At 36.0% G+C, this 20,322-nt stretch overlaps 1 protein-coding gene across 1 annotated transcript in view; it reads left to right on the forward strand.

Annotated features, from left to right (window-relative positions):
* The window catches only part of pigg (phosphatidylinositol glycan anchor biosynthesis class G (EMM blood group)), a 131,408-nt gene that overhangs the window by 82,293 nt on the left and 28,793 nt on the right, over positions 1 to 20,322 (forward strand). Inside the window, exon 10 of the mRNA XM_088626285.1 lies at positions 10,629 to 10,820. Within this exon, the coding sequence (XP_088482411.1) occupies positions 10,629 to 10,820 (192 nt within the window). The remainder of the gene's footprint in view (positions 1 to 10,628; positions 10,821 to 20,322) is intronic.

Raw genomic sequence — 20,322 nt, forward strand, 5'->3', positions numbered from 1 at the left:
AACCTGACTGATGCCTTAAAGTTACAACCAGCTTAAACAATAACCCTCATTACTTTTTCACGGCTGGCCAATATTTCTGTTTCTCTTAAAACCTCCTTGCTTGAAGCAGGAGGATTTTTTTTTATTGCAAACACATTTTCTAAGCAGTCTCCCTCAGTCATGCTCTCCTTTTAAAGTTTTAGCTAAGGACCTTTAAACAATAAATGTCCCCACCACCATGCAACAGGTCTGTGACAAAATTGAACACTAGTTATGCATTTTAAAAAAAGTCAGTAAGGGACTAATGTCTGGAATTAATAAAGAATACAACACCAATTGTAAAGCTAAAGCCAAAAGGTAAAGCAGCACGTGTGAAATTCTAGCTCTTTTACAGAGTACAACTGCATTCCCTCTCCCTACTAATTCTCGGATTGTTTTCAAGTAAAATTCAGAAGAAGAATCCCCCAGAATAAACTCCATGGATGATAAGGAACCCCTCTTTTCCCACCCCTTCCCTTTGATAAATCCGTGACACCAGTGCTGTTATGACCTGACACCAAAACATTTGTGCCCCTCTCTACACAATCAGTTTGATAAGCATCTACAGTAAATACCCCCCCCCCCCCCCCAAAGAAAGCTAAATAAATAGTTCATAAATATTAGTAGAAGGTGAAATGCAAGGAGCAGGTGCTACTATGTAAAAGAATTGGGAAAAACATTAAGAGAGAACATCGTGTTTACGATTACTGTTAATTATATGCATGTCCTTGTAAAATGATGAAAAATTTAAACAAGATCTAAGGTGTAAACTGCAGGCTAATTTCCTTAGAGTTTATTTGCATCTCTACACATCTGGGTTCAAAATTGGGCATATTTTTGTTCTCACATACAAGACTCCTTTTCCTTCTGAATGGTACCTGAGCCCAGTATAATGAACAGTACTCGCTAAATTTGCGGACAGTGCAAGGAAGGAGGAAGACTGCAAAGCAGGAAGCACTAAAAACCTCACCTTTTACATTGAACTGGATAGAGGAAGAATTTCTGAAATTGAAATTGAAAATGAACGGGCAATAAAAAGGCTCATTACAGATGACCTAATAAAGCAAATATAAACTCAGTGTTGTGAAATAAATTGATTTGTACATTCTGGAAACAAACAGCCTTTCTCTGAAATATAGTAATGTGGGATGATTTCAAATCTATCAGGAAACATTTTATGTTCAGGTGATTTGACACCCTGTAGAGAAAGAAAAATGGTTGCCCCATGAACAAAAAATAATCATTGTTAGACTGCAGAGCAAAACAACCTGGCTTTTGTACAGTAGAAACATTATATATCTGTCATGTCTACACAAGTTAAAGAAATGTAATGTTTTTTAGCCATGTTTTAGATGTTTGATTGAGGTCTCAAAGCTTATGCTTGTACACCTGATAAAGGCAATCTCAATCACTATTTCAGACATATCGTGGATGCCAAGAACAAGGGACATAAGTGGAAATTAATTGAAGGCAGATTCAATATCGAGCTCTGGAGTTATTTTTTAGAGAGAGCGATTGGATTATTGAACAGAATTACCAAGACATATTTGCTAGTACTGATTAATTATGTTTTCAAGAGCAAATGTCACAAGGTAATGAGATACTACCTTATTCTGTAGATGATAAAAAAGATTTGAGCAGCTGACTCTTTCACGCGTATTATTCACAAAGGATTGAAGTAAACTTAACGCAGTGACAAATCCAGCCATATTCTTGTACTACATTGTTGCATAACCTGTACAACATCGCTGTGTAATCTGGTGCCTCTTACAAACAGAGGAGAAGGAAGAAATGAAAGAAAACTGAATATACTGTATAACATTTTCTAATCTGAGCTGCATAATTGAATATTTATTAATGAAAACTACATTTGGCAACTTAGTGTAATATAGAAGCATAAGTATGTGCAGGTGGTCATTGACCCAAACTGAATGATGTATGCATGTGTGGATATACGCAGCTTAAGCCAAAACTATTGCACACCATCTGCAATTTTGAATGCAGTTAGAGAAAATAAAATGAAAAGGCAGTTAAAATCTCAGATTTAAAAGTGTTCCAGACAAGCTTTTTAAGCAAAACGGCATTGGCTTCATGATGAAACATTTCCAGCTGTAAATCCAGTTGTTGGGTGCCTAGAGTGCCAGAAGCATCATCTGGGGAAAGAAAAGACACTTGTGTATCCTTTTTCATTTTTTTCTTTCCTGTGGGTGGGGTGGGAAGTAAAATTCTGTTGCACTTCTGCCTTTGAAGAACACTTTATCGTCAGATTAGCAGTAGATGTTTGGTTTTACGTCAGAAGACTGGAGCAGCCAAATGAGATAGAATAACCCCTTGTTTTGTGAGCATCCTGTGCTAGCATGAAAGGCATTTTTGGAACTGATTTTGAATTTTGGATTTTGGATGAATTTTAGTATAAGATTGAAGGAATAACACTATGTCACAAAAGGAATATTCAGGTACAGGACCTTCTTCATCAGGATTCAAGGGTCTTAGACAATGTAGGCAGTGTCAGAATTCACAATTTAAATGACATAGTGTTAGGAGTATGCTACAGACCACTAAATTCAGGTATTAATGATGATTCATCACTGTATAATGGAATTAATGATGGGAGATTTCAAGTTGACACCGGAAGGCCCCACAGCCAAAACATTGTATTTTCTTTCTTCTCTTTTCAGCATGAAAGTAAAGTTTGCTTTCTTATCTAGTTTCTTAGACACCATACAAGAAGGAATGTCAGTATAGATCTAGCATTTTCAAACAGTCAAGACAAAGTGAGGAAAACAGATGAGGGAACTGTGATCATATCCTGTGATCATATCCCTTTGAAGTGCACTTTCAAACCGTAAAGGCAGAGCCCAGATCACAGGTTTATAATTTCAGGAAAGAAGACTATGAGAGATGGACAGTTTAAGTGAAGCAGAATGGGACAGTGTTGGTATGGAATTGATAGAGATTGAAGGGTAGCGGTTTAAAGAGAATCTGCTTGAACAGATTCATCCCAAAAGTGAGAAGATTAAAGGTTAAACAGCAGTTGCACAAATAGTTTAATAAATCAAGAAAATTACAAGAAGAAAGCACGTAAAAAAATATTTTTTAAACAACAGAATCCAGGTAAAGAAAAGGAATATAATGAACTACAAGCACTTGTAATATAATTACTTTATTATTATAAGTATAAGGGACATTAGTCCACTATTTAAGACAAATTCAATAATAAAATTAATTTAATTTAATTACAATCCACAATATTTAATATATTTAAAGAAACATTTATCCAGTGTCACATGGAAAAAATAGTAAGATTGATATTGTATCTTTCCAGTATAATTGGAAGCTTCTAGATAGTGAAAAGGCAATATACTAAATGAATATTTCCCTGAGGAGGTTACCAGGGATGAAATCAACAATTTGCCCCAGGCAAGAGAGTCTTAGCATAGAAGAGAAAGTTGTATTACATCTATTGGAAGCATTTAAGAAAATCGAATATCCTCTGCTTGATGGTTTGCTGCCAATACTACTTAAGGAAACAAAACTCTCCCAGCTAAGTATTCAAACTTTTGTATTCTACTGTATATATCAGAAGCTACACTTACAGGCTACCTCAATATATGCATCACACTGCAGCAATGAGATATGACTGAGTTGCAGGCAGCTTAAGGCTTTTCTGAATACTAGCTTAGAAGAATCTTAGAAGATTGTCTACTAAAATAGATTTTTTTTAACTGCAGTAAATTTTCTCCAAAGAGTGCTATACAAAAGTGTTTTTACTGACTTTCAAACTGTGCATATGGCATAAAAAGAGTTTTTCTTTCAGTCACATGTATCATAAATAATCCTAAATATAGAGTGATATTTCTGAAGTGAAAACATGTATTTCACAGGTTATCATTAGGATTGTCAAGATACAGCAAAGAGAAATGGGTTGGAGTAGTATATTTAGGAGTGTAATGTAGTGCTGGAATGTTATCCAGCGTTTTCATATTTCCTCCTAACGTATACACCTTTCCCTAATGCACAGCTTGTGCAATTCCTGTAATGAGCTCTGGGTATTATACTTCCCAGTGCACCGTAAAGTGAGTGAGCAAGCCCCTTTGCAACACACTGATTACTTCCTCAGATGAGGTGCCTCTTTTTAGCATGCCTGTTTTGTCTCCTGTGAGTCCAATACAAGGAAGGGGAGGAGAGTGGAGTCTGACATCCCCGGTGAAAGAAAAAAGGAAACTTAAGTGAAAATGGTTCAAAAGAAAGACCAAATGCAAATTAAGAAATGGCACACACAAGTTTCCTCTTTGTGCGGGCATGTGCGTAATTAATCATTTCTTGTCATGCTCATATTCTTTTTCATCTCGGCTCATACGCAACTGCAATATTGAACGAGAATGCATGGAGACCAAATGCACCCTAAAGATGTTCAAGCATGTCTATTCTCAGAGAAGGAAAACGAAGTGGTGTTTGTGACTTGTCCGCAGTTCAATTTTGAAATGGCTTTCAGTCAAAGCTCAGGCTTGGGTATTTGGTATATATGATAATAGAAAATCTAGCATTAATATTTTGAGTAACTTTAAATCTACAATCAGACAATTCCAGTCCCGGGTGATACTGTATCTCTCATAAGTTGTGTCGCTATGCTGTAGTCAGAAGCTTTAAACCAGTTTCAAATAAGTAAATGAAATTTTACTACTGCGCTATTTTTTTTCTTTACATACAAAACTACCTATTCCATAAACTAGTAAAGCCTCACGAGATATCCTAAATTAGATGCAGTTTAGTGGTTTAAATGAAAGCTAGGTTAAAACAGAATAATAATAATTTTCACTATTTGAGATGAAAAGTTTGTTATTGTGATGCTACAAAAAATACTTTTTAACCTAGTGAAAGTACAGTATGTAGAGTATATTCTTAATTATATCACCATGTGGGTAATTAATAGTACAACAAAACTGATCTTTATGTATTTAGATTCGTGGTAGTAATCCTCTTCTGACCATTAATCTACATTTTTGTTCCATTAATTTTTAATCTTGCACTAGAAAAGAAAGTTCCCAGTTCAGTATTTTTTCAAGGACTAGAATTATGCAATAGTGAGATAAATACAGTAGATTTATCCTTAATTAAGCCTTTGATTGCTACCCATATAAAAGTTCAATTTCATGTCACACAATGCTTTATCAGTTACAATCTTCATGAATGGCATGCTGAGCTCATAGTGACATGGGTGGTGTCTCCACATTGTGTACCACAGGGGAAAGAGCTCAAGAGACAAAAATATAGTTCATTCTAGTATATATTTTAAACCCCTTTCATTTTGTTCTCTTCGGAAGAGGAATCACCCATATAACAATGCTTATTGTTATTAGCACACACAAAAAATGTCGTTTCATTTGAGATTTATTTTTTGACTAATATTTTCTTGTTTTTTTTTAAATCTTGCTGTGCCTCCCTCTTTTTTTTGTTTTTTTTTCTCCTAAAATATTTCTTACAAACGTGTAGGGTTTTATTATTGCAAATGAAGGGTTGGAGTATTCGTAAGGGATTGAAGTTATTAAAAAAAACTCATTTAAATAAATATTGGAATAAAAATATTGGAAAAATCCAGGAAACAGTGATTTTAACTGAAGTGATTATAGCCACAAGTGACAAGTGAATATAATAATAAGGGTAGTAGCCTTACTAATGGGGAAAACAAGTTTCAAATGCTATTTCTTTTTCATGGCAACAGTTATATTTTCCCTTCTAATTTCAAAATAAAATAAGGAGTAAATCTAAAAAAAAACAAAATGAGCAGCAGTTGAAGGAAATCAATCTTCACCCTAGTGTATGTAGTGAAGAAATGTCTCCTCTTTTATGAATGACAAGGATGGCAAACCATAACTTACAAAATCAAAGAAAGAGGCTGTGATTTAGGTGGTCAATTTATATTTTCTCCTAATATATTAACAGTTCCGTTTCCAATCCAGGTGGGTGCTGCGCATTGGTAGTGGTGGAGGGGAGTCCCTATTACCTTTAAAAGGCTTTGAGTGTAGTGTTCGGAAAAGCACTATATAAGTGTAAGCAATTAATACATTAAATTAATATCAAAAAAAACATCAGCACCATTAAGTATAATGGACTGGGAGAATTAGTGAAGATCATTAATCACTGGGGCAAATAAAATGAGCCAAAACTTCCTTTGCAAACAAAGAGTTCTAAAGAAAGTGAAATGCATTAAAGACGGTGGATGCCTGTGTGACCCCAGGTGTAACGGTTACAGACTAAGGAAATCTTTCATCCCTGCTGCAATATCACTCTCAATGTAAATGAACTCTCTTATCTCCTGAAACACTGCTGTACTGTAATCTTTGGTGGTGATGTCTGTCTTTGTTGCATTGTTGTACTGGACTCTGCTATGAAACAAATTGACTTAGGGGGATCAAAATAAAGCTCGAATTGAAAATGTACAAAACACAGATTTCGAAAGAGGAAGCAAGCAAGAGCATAAAAACGGAAGGAACACACTGTTGGTAAAACTGATACTACCATCTTTTTTTTTTCTTGGCAATAGCTTATAAAGCTTTATGCAGCGTGTGGGGCACCTGGTGGTTTTAGGATGGCCATAGAATCAGTTTGCAAAAAATGACTACCAAGGCTGGAGTTAGGACTTCTAGTTTTCCTGCAGCCGATATGAAGAGCTGTGTGAATGAACATTATGCAGTCAGCTTTCACGCAGAGGCTATTTGTTATATATACAGTAAGTGCACTCCAAAAGTACTGGGGCAGAAAATTCTTTTGCTGGAAAAAAAAAAAGTTACTTTTACTTAACAGTCAAGCAAATATGCTCAAATGTGTGTAATACCTAAGGGCCTCTGCAATGTACTGCCAACATTTCAATGCTTTGTGGTGCTGGATTCTGTGACTCCATTCAACAAAATACCTCACTTAAATGACATAATTGTTTTCAATAGTTTAATTAAAGGTTATATGAACCCATTAAAAGTAGTGTTTTAAAGGTCTTGAAATTCTGGCATGGAAAGTCCGGCAAGAGCTTGTCTTCCTAGGACTTGTTATGTTTGCAAAGGATGCTCAGCCAAACCATAGAACCACAATGCCTTCTACACAGATAGATTTTGTATGGAATTATTTAAATTTAAATTAATGAATTAAAATTCAGTCATTTCATATAGAAGGGAACCCCACTCAAAAACTGATCCAAAAAGGATGTCCCATGTTTATGAACTGTTGAATGTACATTAAAGATGGCTTAACATTCGACCCACATGTGCAGCATACTGTCAAAACATCTTTTTTTCACCTTAGAAATATCGCAAGACTACGCCCTATGCTATCATTAACTGTGGCTGAAAAGCTGATCAACACATTTTTATTCTCTCGAATTGACTACTGTAATGCTCTACTCGCTGGGGTATCTAAATCTACTCTGAACAAACTGCAGTATGTCCAAAATTCAGCAGCCAGAATCCTGACCAGGTATAGTGCAAGTGTTCACATTACTCCTGTCCTGGAGTCCTTGCACTGGCTTCCGGTCAAATTTCGTGTAGACTTTAAAATCCTCATGCTCACCTATAAGGCTCTGCATGGCTTGGCACCTCAGTACCTGTCTGAACTATTATCGCCCTACTCCCCACCTCGCAACCTCCGTTCTTCAAATTCTGCCCTCCTTACTGTCCCCCAAGCCCGTCTACATTGTATGGGTGACAGGGCCTTCTCCTGTTATGCCCCCAAGCTCTGGAACTCTTTGCCCAAGGATATCAGAGAGTCGTCTTCTCTAAACACCTTCAATTCCAGACTCAAAACCCTCTTCTTCAGAAAAGCCTTTTCTTTTGGTTCCATTCTTTACCCCTCTGCTCTTCTTAGTACCACCATCCACAGTCTCCTCTATATATTGTAATTGTGTCTTATCTTGTGTATTCTCCTTATTTATTGTTGTATTCTTCTTATTTATTGTTATTGTCATCCTGTAAAGCGCTTTGAGAAGCCACCTTTAAAGGCGCTATATAAAATAAAGTTTATTATTATTATTATTGTTATTATTATTAACCCAGCCTCCTGCTGTGGCCATTCTAGATTTCAGCCAGCCTTTCATCCTCTACACAGACACCTCAGAAACTGTTAGAAGTGCTGTATTAGCTAAATTCCGTCACAATCAAAAGAAAGTGGTTGCATTTGTGATTCCTGTTTTGTTCTACAGGGTTCGGTCAGACGTTTTTGGCATTACCTCAGTAGCTGCACCTTCACAATTTTAACTGACCATAAACCACTCGCTGGTTTGGGGAACATTTCTGTCAACAGTAATTGACCTAGACGCAGGGGAATATGGGCTTTAGAATTTGACCCCTTTCAGTGGATTGTGCAGCATTACAAAGGTGCTTGTAATGTATATCCAATGTTAACGTTCCTTCAAGGAAACTTTCAGCTTCATGTTCTCCACTGTTTCTGTTTGCACTCCCACACATTCTTATGTAATGGCCCAGACAATATCATGGACATTTCTACTTTCTCTGTCAATACAGTTTTGGTGAGCTTCAGTCCATTCGCGGGGATATTTATTAAACAGCAATGAACACACACAGTCATTCAGGTAGTCTTGAAATGGAAGCCGAGTAGTTGTCTCTTTATATTGGAAGCATAAGGATATTACTACTCTGAGAAATTTGAGCTTTGTCCTACAATTACTTTTATTACATAAAATTAAGACTGTTGCTAAATATGAGGTTCCATTAAATTATTGTAGTGTTTTGATGGTCTGAATTTACTGAAATAGAATTGGGACAGTAAACTATGAGGACCTTCTGGCTGCTAGTAGCCCATCAATCAGAACAAATGGTGATATAAAACAACCATTTTTTAATAAAGTGTACAAAATCAACCAATGTAAGAGTTAATAAATATACACTGACTCCTTAAAATTTAAATCGCAGTATATTTAAATACACCCCTTTTCACTGTTCAAAAAATACAATTCAACCCTGTTTGGGGAACTTTTAAAACTGCCTATGTGATGTACTCTAACAATGTCACAAGTAATAGGTTTATTACATGCTGAAAAGAGAAGAAAGAAAACGCAACATTTCAGTTGTGGAGCCTTCTTCAGGAGTGAGAAAGACAAGGCAGTAAGCAAAGGCAATGTTGCATAGGAGAACAAAGCTGGGAGAGAGGAGTGGGAGGTGGGAGCAGGGGACAGACGGAGTGGCCAATCAGGTACTGTGAAGTCCGGATAGGTGAAATTAAACCTACAATGAATACATTTCTAACAATGTAGTTACAAATGAAAAGTGAAAGCACTATACTGTATGAACGCCGCAAGTTCTGTTGTTGAGAAATAAACAGCATTCCTAACTTTCATCTGCAGTTCTAGGCCCATCATACAGATTCTTTGAATCAACATCTCCAATAATAGTTCTCTCTCTTAGGACTAATTTGCTGTGTGCTTAATGTGCTTGAGTGCCTTCTTGCCATGCCCCATGCAAACTGAAAAACAGCTAAAGATTACTGCACAATTACTGCTGATTAAAAGCCCTAGGCAGCTTTATAATGATTCATTTCATTGCAAAGATGAGTTCTATTCACTAAGCAGTTCTAATAGATGTAATTGGTACAATTATCGGTATTCAAAAACAAAGGAAAGCTCTCACTAGGTTTCTTAAGGTGTATGAAGTACTGAGGAAAAAAAATAAGGACAAACAGGAATCGAAATACCTTTATCCAGTGGCAGTACGAACGTACTTCAGCCATAGACTACTTTAGAATCTCTTATTGGTAATACAGTATACTGTAGGTATTAATTTATTGTCAGTGAGGAGATTATTACCTTTTTTAAGGTTATAATCCCTGTATATTTTTTATGACATCGAAGCAAACTTACATCATGGGAATAATATGGGATAGACTATTATGTTTTCTGCAAATAAGGTGTTTTAGCAGTGTTTAGCATTGCTGCCTTACGGAGCAGGGGTCCTGGGTTCAATTTCAGACCTGGGATGCTATTTCCATAAAGTTTGTTCCCTGTGTTTGCCTGGGTTTCCTCAAGGTGCTCCAGATTCCTCCCACAGTCCAAAGTTACAACGGCAAGTTAACAGGCTTCTGGAAGAACTGACCCTAGTGTGAGAGTGTGTGTTTGTGTCTGTGTCTGCCCTGAGATGTACTGACATCCAGTCCAGGGTTTACCCTTTGTGCCCATAGGTTGCCAGGATAGGCTCCTGCTCTCTGGTGACCCTGAATTGAATGAAACAGTTAGACAGTACAGTAGATAGATGGATGAATGGTTGGATGAAGTCCTCTTTTAATGGGAGAGCAATTCATAGTTGACTTCACCATTGCCCTTATCCCATGTTGCTTTTGCTTTTGTTGATCTTTATATAAATAGTTTGTGTTAAAAAAAAAAGTATTTTGGGCACAGAAGAATAGCTAAAACATTAAAAACATTAAGCATACACACTTTGGAATCAGATGCACACTGCGCAAGGCCCACTGAGGTGGTCGTGCAAAGTATGTGTGTTAAAATCCCAACCATAAAGCTACTGGGGGAAATCTCCTTATTTTGACTGTCTCCAGGGAAGAGGGTTGTTGCACTAATTGTAGTTGTTAATTAAGTATTTAATATTTCTTTGCAGCTCTGAGCACATCGTTGAGCTCTCACTCCTGGCAGCTGCCTCCCTGGTCCTGATATTCCTCCTTGTACAGCGAAGGTGCTCTCTGGTCTCAAAAATAGCTCTTGGGTTGGGACTGCTGGGAGTCTACAGTTACCGGGCTGCAGTTGGAAATGTGCTGTTCCCATGGCAACAAGATGGCAGAGACATTTCCAAGTAAGTTCATAAACAACAAAAGGCAGAACGTGGAATTGTTTTGATTTTATATGTTAAACGGTACTTTTGTATATTTGTTTTATATTATTGCAAAAACAGGAAAGGCAGTTGCCTGACATGTTTTGTCAAGTGCAGAATTAAAATTAATGGTGGCAAAGCTGTTTTACGAATAATGTGCATTTAAAGCATAGAAGAAAACTCAAGAAGGCCATATAGTATCTCTGACCTACACCCACTCCCTGTAGAGTTTTATTGCTTTTATATTTAAACAAATCATCCAATTCAGATGTTAACAAGATAATTATGATTGTTTTAGACAGAATGATAATGGCAGTTGCCTAGTTTTAAATCAGAACCTATATTTTAAAGGTTTTCTTTTTTTTCCACTAGTGTGGTTTCATGGGTTGGTTTCACAATTGACACCGTGTTGTTTCCTTTAAAATATGTTGCTTATGTAGCCAGGTTTCAACCTTAAAGAAGATGTTGTAGCTGTGAAGAGCTGTGGGTCAGTATAGCAGTTTCTCATACAGTATGTTCCCAATAATCTGTGCTTGACCAATGTACTGAGAGTCTGAAATTTTGTTATGCCTACAGCATTTTATTACATAGCTGTAGCAGTGGTTTATTACATGCTTCAGTTCCACTGCTACAGTGGTATAAAATATATTATCAAATGTGAGCTGGCTCTACTGCGAAATGCCTTTTTTTGTCCCTTTATTCGTATGATGATTTTGTTTTATTTTCAGACCAGGTTGCTTTCAGATAGCTAAGGTTCTTCTTACCTTAAATCTTTTTTTTAACTTTGTACTCATTACATATTTTCTTTTTTTTTTTTACCTGTCCTTCGATTCTCTGCAATTTTGAATCAAATGTTGTCAGCGGATTTGGATTACTTCTGCTAATGAAAATGACTGAAAATGAACTTGACTTCCTGTAAATGTCTACTTTGGATTCATTATCACTTTTTCACAATGTTTGTCCAGTGGGAAGACTAATTCAGTGATCATACTGCAGTCGCACAGATAGCTGGTAAGCCACTAGGGTTTCCTACTTTATGTAGCTTCAGCTGGGGAAAGACAAACTATCCTGGAGTCTTGAGCCTTCTGCTTCAAGCATTGCTCCATGATGGGATTATTTGATAGGAAGATTCATTTTCCATTACACTTCAAAGAAACATTATAGATAAAGAAAATAATTAAGATTACTGATGTAATAATTGCTTGCAGAGGAAGTGAAACCAAACAAACCAGAAGTGTTTCAAAAGAAAACAATATGAATTCAAAATGCTGAATGAAAACTTACGTGAAATTACTGAGAAACACACCAAAACAGCATATTATAAATCAAAAACATTGACATAAATACATTGTCATAAAAAAGGAGAAAGTGTGGTTTCTGCTTTTTAACAAGAATCTCTGGTGCAATTAAATCTTAATGTGACTGGGTAAAACCCAGAACGCAGGCAATAACTGAACAGACTTTAGATTTTCTTGAGCTGGTCTATTTTTATACATTACTGTACTGCATTTCTGTACTGTTTATTTTTTTTAAAAGTAACAAAACCTCTAGGGGAAAGGAATCAACACAATGTTCACTAAATATAACAAAGTTCGAAGAATTTTGCCACAGGATTTAAATAAGTGCCCCAGAACAATTTCACTTTTGTCTGTAAACTTAGTCTTTTTCAAAAATATCCTCTTCCAGCTGCTGTATGTTTTGAATTTTGTATTTATAGTTGACGCTTTTACTACCAGCATGCAAAACCCTCCTGTTATCTATATTAAATATCACCTGCCAGCTGTTTGCCCAGATGCCCAGATTATCAAAATCTTTCTGAATTTCATTTTCTGTCTCTACAGTGTTTGCAAATCATGCTAAATTGGTATGATCTTTAAACGTGACTAGTTTACTAGCTTTCGTTTACTTTTGAATTTCAGAAAAGTTTGTAATGTTTACAGTTCACATATTTGATTACTTAAATCAGAATCACAGTGTGTAGGGATGCAAGAAGTCAGAGAGATAACTGATTACTGTTTACTGTTTACTTGTTTACTTGTACATTGTCTACTGTTTGTTTGTATATTGTCTTGATGCACTGTCTGCACTTGTGTTTTTGCGCTTGACTTTCTGTAAGTAAGAATTCCATTGTAACAGTACATGTACCGGTTACATATGGCAATAAAGTTCAAATTCAAGCTGTTCAGCTTTAAAAAATTTACACCTGGGGACACAGTGGTATCTCCAAGATGGGAGTAGTGTAATTTCACAGTGGAGGGGGTGTGCCCTCCATGATGTTCTTGGCCTTCTTTAGCACCCTCTGTTTGTAGTTGGCTTTTTGTTTTTTTTTGCTTCAAGATCTTTGCTTTTTATCTTCATTACCAGTAACAGTAACAGTACCGATGCTGTCAAACCAACAAGTAAGGAAGTATTTAAAACCACTTTTAAAAAGTCTCAGAATATTTTACGTGACATGTTAAAACCGTTGCTAGACTATGTATTTTATATGCATTTACTATATAACGTATAAAACACAGTAGGTTACATTTTCAATGATCAATTATGATATTTCGACCAAGAAAAAAGGATAAAGTGAAGGTGCAGTTTCATTAACATCTAATGCAACACAAGTGCCACCTATCGATCTTCTTTGCGCAGTGAAAGGTGGAATTTGGTATGCTGGAACAAACTGTAATTTTACCGCAGTTTGCCTTGGGTTGCCTGCTAACCCAAGTTTTGATGTTTTTTCCAAATGGCTGCATCTGTATTTTATATGACTTTATATAGTTATTGGAGATCTGAATACAGATTTGTAAGCCTTTTGAAAAGATAAGTGTCTCCATGAGGTTTGAACCTAATATTTTAAAACAACGGAGTATGTTATATACTGTATACAGTACTACCCCTGACAATTTAAAGTCACTAACACACTATCACTTGACGGGCTCCTCGAGTACCACTGATTGGAGGAATGGTGCATCTTTGAATGGGTATACTGCAACCTTACAATAGCCAGCTCCAAGTTCCAATAGTGTTACAGGGTGCACTAAAGATTCATCTGCCAATTCAAACCCCATCAACACCAGCAATGCTTAACAAATTATTTGTTTCTCACTGGGATTTCCCATATTATTCAGCTAAAGTCAAAGTCTAGACCTGAAATGACTGTGTATGGACTACAGGGCACAACCTGTGCTCTGAGCAAGTGAATGAACACTGGTACTGATTGAGCCACTTGGGAGCACTATGGATTTTAGTTTCTAGAGAAGAATCACAGGTGAACACACACGTTTCCAGCAGACCCCAGGTGCAAATTATCTTCTTATGCCAAAGTGCAAGATTTAATCAGTCCCCAGGAAAGCTGCCACGGTGAGGTTACCTTGCCGCAGAGCTGCAATGAATAGAAACCTCCAATACAGTACAATACTTTATTACTAAGCTAAAGCTACAAGATATTCCTCATACAGTACATTCCTCATTAGTAGAATGGTTAGGTTGGGGGTGAATGGGTGCTTTGTCTGACTTGCGCAGAGGGAATCACAGCAGTTGTTCATATTGAGCCCCATGTTTCTTTTCTATATAGAAGTTCATATAGAATATAGAATATAGAATTTCAGTTTGTACTTTAGAAACAATTGCTTCAAGCCACGTATGAATATTCTCATAACTGCTGCAAACCCTGTAGTAAGATTGGCCTTATTTATTTTCTGAGCTAAATGAATATCATGCTGTCGAAAGAAAACAGACATCTGCAGGTTCACCCCACTAACAAAAGTTCCATTTTGCTTTCCTTACTTCTTAATTAAAAACATGAGCTCTAGCCTACTGATTTCATTACTGTAACCAAATAGGCTGCAGAAAATATCAAACCGACAACAAAAGAAGCAGTAGGAACAGTCTGAGTGTTTGCATGATTTTAAAGCTGCTTTGCTTTAGAGTCAATAGTAAAATATAGCTTGGCACTAATGCAACTCCATATGATGTCTGCAACTTGGGTTATTCTGTCTTCTGTCAAGATACAGTAGATTGTATTGCTTCTTACACTCTGTGAACTCTGCTTTATTCCTCATTTGAATTTTTGTATTTTGAATTGCAATGCTTGCAAACCTCCAAACTTCTGAACTTGTTACTTGGAGCCTTTTTTATGCGTGTTGCACAATTTGTAAGCAAACCTAATTGCCTTTGGCATTTAACTTGAAATTATAGATGAGGGCGCTCAGGCAGCTTAGCAAAAATAAAAAATAAATGTTCTTTGCAGACACATCTCCTCCTCCTCCCACTTGACAGGATTATAAAATAAATCTATCTGTTAAATGTGAGATCGGCAATAAAATTCAAATTTACATTCTGTCATGAAAAAGGCACTTCTGACAAGTACAGTATATGACCCATTTTTCCCCCTTCAAAATACTTCTCTTCTCATGCATGAGGGACTTTAGAGTTGCAACATGTGACAAAGACAAAAGTGGTTTGTGTGAAGAAGCTTGTTTGCTTCTTCACATGTGTGAAGAAGCAAGAAAAATACAAGAAAGACATTTATTTTGTTTTGTTTTTTATGCAGTCTTAAACACACAAAATAGATGTGTAAAACAGACCCATGCTTCATAGACAACACTGTGGTGGTTAATATACAGATGTTGGCTTCTGTTGCTGTGAATATCCTGTCTTTGAAAAGAGGAATAGTTATTCATTGTATTCTTTTTATCTACTATGTTTCATTTGCTGGTTCAGTTGTCTGTCATTTCGAAATGCCTCATTCATGCCCACAGCTCTGAGTTGCACAAAAGGTTTTAAGAATGATCTTCTTCATTCACATCCTCCCTGAAGCAAAATGATTAGGTTTTTTTAAAATCTGGGCTCTTTTCAAATCTATAAAAAGGTATGATTTTGGTATCTTAGACTGAGAGATATATTCCTGTAACCTTCTCCTTTTTTCATTAAGAAATCTTTTTTTTTCTGGAAGAATCAAACATCAATTATTTTATAAATGTCTGTTGTTTCAGTGTTATCTAGCATCACATTATGATGCTAGATTGATTTCTTTCTTCTCTCTCTCTCCACTTCTTCTTCTCTCTGTATATGCTTATAAAACTAATTGTCTGATGTAGTACTTCCAGTTAAGACATATTTGAAAATAAACCATGTCAGGTTTCAGCTCCATGGACTTGTCAGTCATGTGAGAGTCTCCAGAACTAACAGTTACTGTATATCTTTCTTCCAAGTTATACCCTGCATGTGGTCCCAGGGAGTTACTTCTGTGTGAAGAAGAAAACCACACTGTAGTTTGTATTTTCAGTAGCAGAGAAAGCAATTAACAATTTTAATTTAATTTTAATTTTGTAATTTTTTACTGTACAGTATATGAAAGGTAATTAATGTTCAAATAACTCCAGAAAATCTGTTCCATGAAACTGAAAACAACCATAGGAGAAAGATGAATAAAATTAACATTTGTTCTGTAACCTTTGTGTGAAAAGTCAGGAAATCATTAGCCAAATCTGAGCCTATAAATGCAATCTGACGCAACTGACAAATGGCATGGTATAGGGTTCAACCATTGATTTCTGAACTGTGGATCCCAGTCTGTGCTGTACGAGATGTTTTGGAATTGAACAACAGGGAAGTCTCCCACAAAATTCTAACATTAGTCTATTACTCTCCAATGTATCTCATGATCAAACACTGTTTATTATTCAGTGGTACTATGTTCCTATTGATTTGTGCTATACATGACATAGAATAAGTGATATGATATTTAATAAGCCTATAAATGCATCTGTGTGTTCCTGAAAGTGAATATCTATTGAATGACTACCAGCATTCTCATGTTCTTTTTGCTTGTTTTTGCACAATTAATTCATTTTTTTTCTTTAAAATATTATGATATTCATTTTATTATTCAGTTTATGGCAGAACAAGATAAATCAATGAGATGCCACAAACCTGATGGGAAAAATGTGTGCATCACCTTGTGTTTACTGACTGGATTCAAATCATATGATTGCACCACCATGATATAATTGTACAGCATTACTTTGTTGTAAAGGATTTTACGGATTTGTAATGCACACCAATATAGTGAACAATAGCATTTTGCTTTTGAAGGCTTGCGAGGTTTGACGATTTGATTCAGAGATTATCATCTACTTTATGTGCCCAATGCATTCTTCTATTTAATAGTCCCTTTGAAAAATGGTAGTTTTAAAAATAAACAATAACAGCAAGGCATAGACAGTAAGCTAGAGCTTCTTTTGCACAACCTGGTCATTTGAAGAATAAATAAGGGCCAAAACAAAATCTAGAAGTCTTTTTGGCTTTGGTGTCTAGAGATCATTCATACAAGGTATTTACCACGTTCTACCGATGATAAACGAGTTGGACTGTTTTCTTTTTATAAAACAGGCATAATGGGCTTTAGACAATTATCAAAATTTAATTTTGAACAGCTGTGACAAAAGGAAAATATACAAGTGTGCATTTACATTTCTACTGTGATTAACCTAATTGTGTCTGTTAGTACTGATGCCTCATTTGCATACATTTATTCCTGCCTTTTCTATATGAAGATATAAATGAATTTAATTTTTCATTCCAACTTTCTAAGTTCTAGAAGTATGGAAGATCGGGTTTGTGTGTGAATATACGACACACAGGGAAGTAGAACTGTAACTTGTTTTCATTGTTGTATTTTGTGTAAATCCAGCTGAGGCTGAGTTTTTGTGGAGTACGTGTGTCAAACAATGTCTACTTTATTTGCCCTTGAGTTGGACTTACTTGAAGCATTTACCAGGAAAAATGGCTGTATTTTACAGTTAACTAAAATTTGGTTAATCTAGATAAAAATATCAAAGAATTGTGTGGTGAGCCTCTTGTTTGTGTGGCAGTGACCTTTTTTTTTACTTCAAGAATACTGTTTTCAGCCACATAACATCTACTTCCCCGTGACTTTCAGAAAGGGTACAGTATATTCAGAGAGCTTTGCGATGTTTTATGCAGTGAAGGACAAAAATATTAAGAGAACATGTTATTATTCTATCATTTTTGTCTTTTAGACATACCTCAGGCTTAAATAGGTATTCTTGATCTATGTAGCATTGTGGCAGGCTAGCGGTAGTGAGCATATTAGTTTCAGCTGAACTACCACTAGAGGCAGAGACACTCGTATATACTGTAGATTCACATGTGATAAATTGGTTAATTGATTAGATAATTGGTGATGGGTAAGAGTCCCATTTTCATTTGGTTTTCATTTAGCCTAGGTTTGGTATATTACAGTGGTAGCTGTTGAGTCAGTTGCGCCTTTTGTGTCTTCTTCGAAGAGCTTTACCGAAATAAAGCCTTTGTACAGTATTTTCCTTCCATTGTGGTATGTCCATGTGCTCAGGCTTTATGACCCATATGAGAAGGGTTTGGCCTTTCACAATCATTTTAAAGGCAGGGATATTACAAAAGGATGGGAGGAGGCATACAGGCCTTCTTATGTACAACTGGATTCGACTACTGTATGGATGCTCATGGTCATATCCAGCTTCTGAACCGCATTTTGTTGCTCAACAGGCCATAGATACTTCAGCTATGCCAAAAGGTTTGGCCTCCTTTCATGGGGAAATTCAGCCCTCTCCAGTTTCCAAGTTAGTGATGCCACAATCTACCCCAATCCCCTAGTTAATAGAAGCTGAGATACAATTTTGTCTAATTATTTCTGTGAGTCAATTTTTAAGAGCTAAACCGGGTGTTTCATTCCACACCCCCACAGTTTATGACTTCATTCAATCCTAAATTCATTTGTGTCTAATTTCTGTTTGTGCCATAATGTTCTCATTTCATTGTTTCAAGCATGAAAAAGTCCTTTCGAAATGTATCTCACAGTTATCTGTTACTTTCCTTTGTTCTAGCAAGGCTGAGGCAAATAAAAAAACATATTTTCAAATGAATACGTATTTTCATTTTGTCAGTTGCCCTGTCATTATTTTAGAAATCCTATGTGTAGTTTCCATAGCTGTATTGAGTAAATCACTGACTGATTGCTGGTTTCTTTTTATATCTAACAACACTTTGCACAGAAAGATAATTCTAAATTCTTAATAATATCATCTTAAAACGAAAACTCCAGTGAGTGTGATAGATGTGGTTTTGTGGCGTGGGTGAAGAGAAACTCTGTCTGCTCAGGAACATAAGAACTTTAGAAACACTACAAACTAGAGAAGGCCATTTGGCCCATCTATTTTGTGTTAGTTGTTACTCTATATAAATAACTTAATGAATACTTTGAAATGTTTTAATTATATGTTTTTATTGACCTTAGGGTAAAATATTGTTCTTCAAATACAATATACAGTATATTGAAAATGTCTGGGATTAATTAACTGGATTAATTGAAGTTAGGTCTAAAATCTGCCACTTTATCCATACTTGATTTTCCAATTTAATTTTGTTATCTTTATTATACATTCCAATTTCTTTGAATGGCGCCTCAGCCTGTAGCTGTAGTATCATACCATACATGTCATACCAGTATCTGTATCTAAAACAAAGTGTCATACATTTTTTTTCTTTTATGTATGACATTTTACAGCTGACATGGTTATGTGTGCTTTTCTGATATGTGTGTGAGTTTTTAAAATGTCTTAGTGACATTCTGGGCCTATCATTTTGAGTTTCCAGTGGCATAAACGCTCTGTGCTTCACTGACAGTTTAAGCACTTCATTCTCTTCAAAGCTTTTATGTCTGCAGAGGCTTTTGAAAGAGGGGAGGTGTTATCTTGGCAGCAAGACCACTTTACTATGCAGCACATTAATGCCATTGTGACATTTCAGCGCGATTTCCCCTCGAGGGTATGTGGCACTTCTAAATAGCAAAAGGAGAGGCTGAGATTACATTTGCATTTATTTTCTGCCCATCTGTCCTGCTCCAGAGTTGTGTGTGGCAAACGTAAAAAAAATCTCCTAAAGAGGTTGATTGATTTTTCTTGTGACCTCTTCAAATTGTATAGGCTGTGTGGAAATTGTACAGTAGCTTTCAGATTTACAGCTGGTATTGCTCTCTTTCTGTTTTGGAATTCTCACCTCCTCTTGTCCACCTTAAGAATCATTTGACTCAGCTATTGGGAGTGGATGATATACAGTACATAACTACAGTATATACTGTACATATCCTAAATGTGAATGGACCTCACAGGCTTTGTCAGATGTGCATTTTAATAAAAGAGGCTTGGTTATACCCCAAAGTGTAGGATACAGTATACAGTAAGTCTCTAGAGCAAGCAACACTAGACCACCCATAACATGTGAACTGTCACTCATAAAACCTGCAAAATACTGTACATGAAACAGAAAAATTGTATCAGAAAATGTTTTTCATTACAAAGGTTCAGAAATCATGTAAATTTTTTACTCCCCCTGCTTATTCTGAATTAATCTGGAGAAAAAGCAACCGCAACCATTCCAGGTTTTAAGAAAATGCCCTATACTGACAAAACTGGACCTTATTAGTCTTGAACAGAGA

The sequence above is a fragment of the Lepisosteus platostomus genome, chromosome 1 (assembly GCF_059453375.1).
Source record: "Lepisosteus platostomus isolate fLepPlt1 chromosome 1, fLepPlt1.hap1, whole genome shotgun sequence".
Lineage (NCBI taxonomy): Eukaryota > Metazoa > Chordata > Actinopteri > Semionotiformes > Lepisosteidae > Lepisosteus > Lepisosteus platostomus.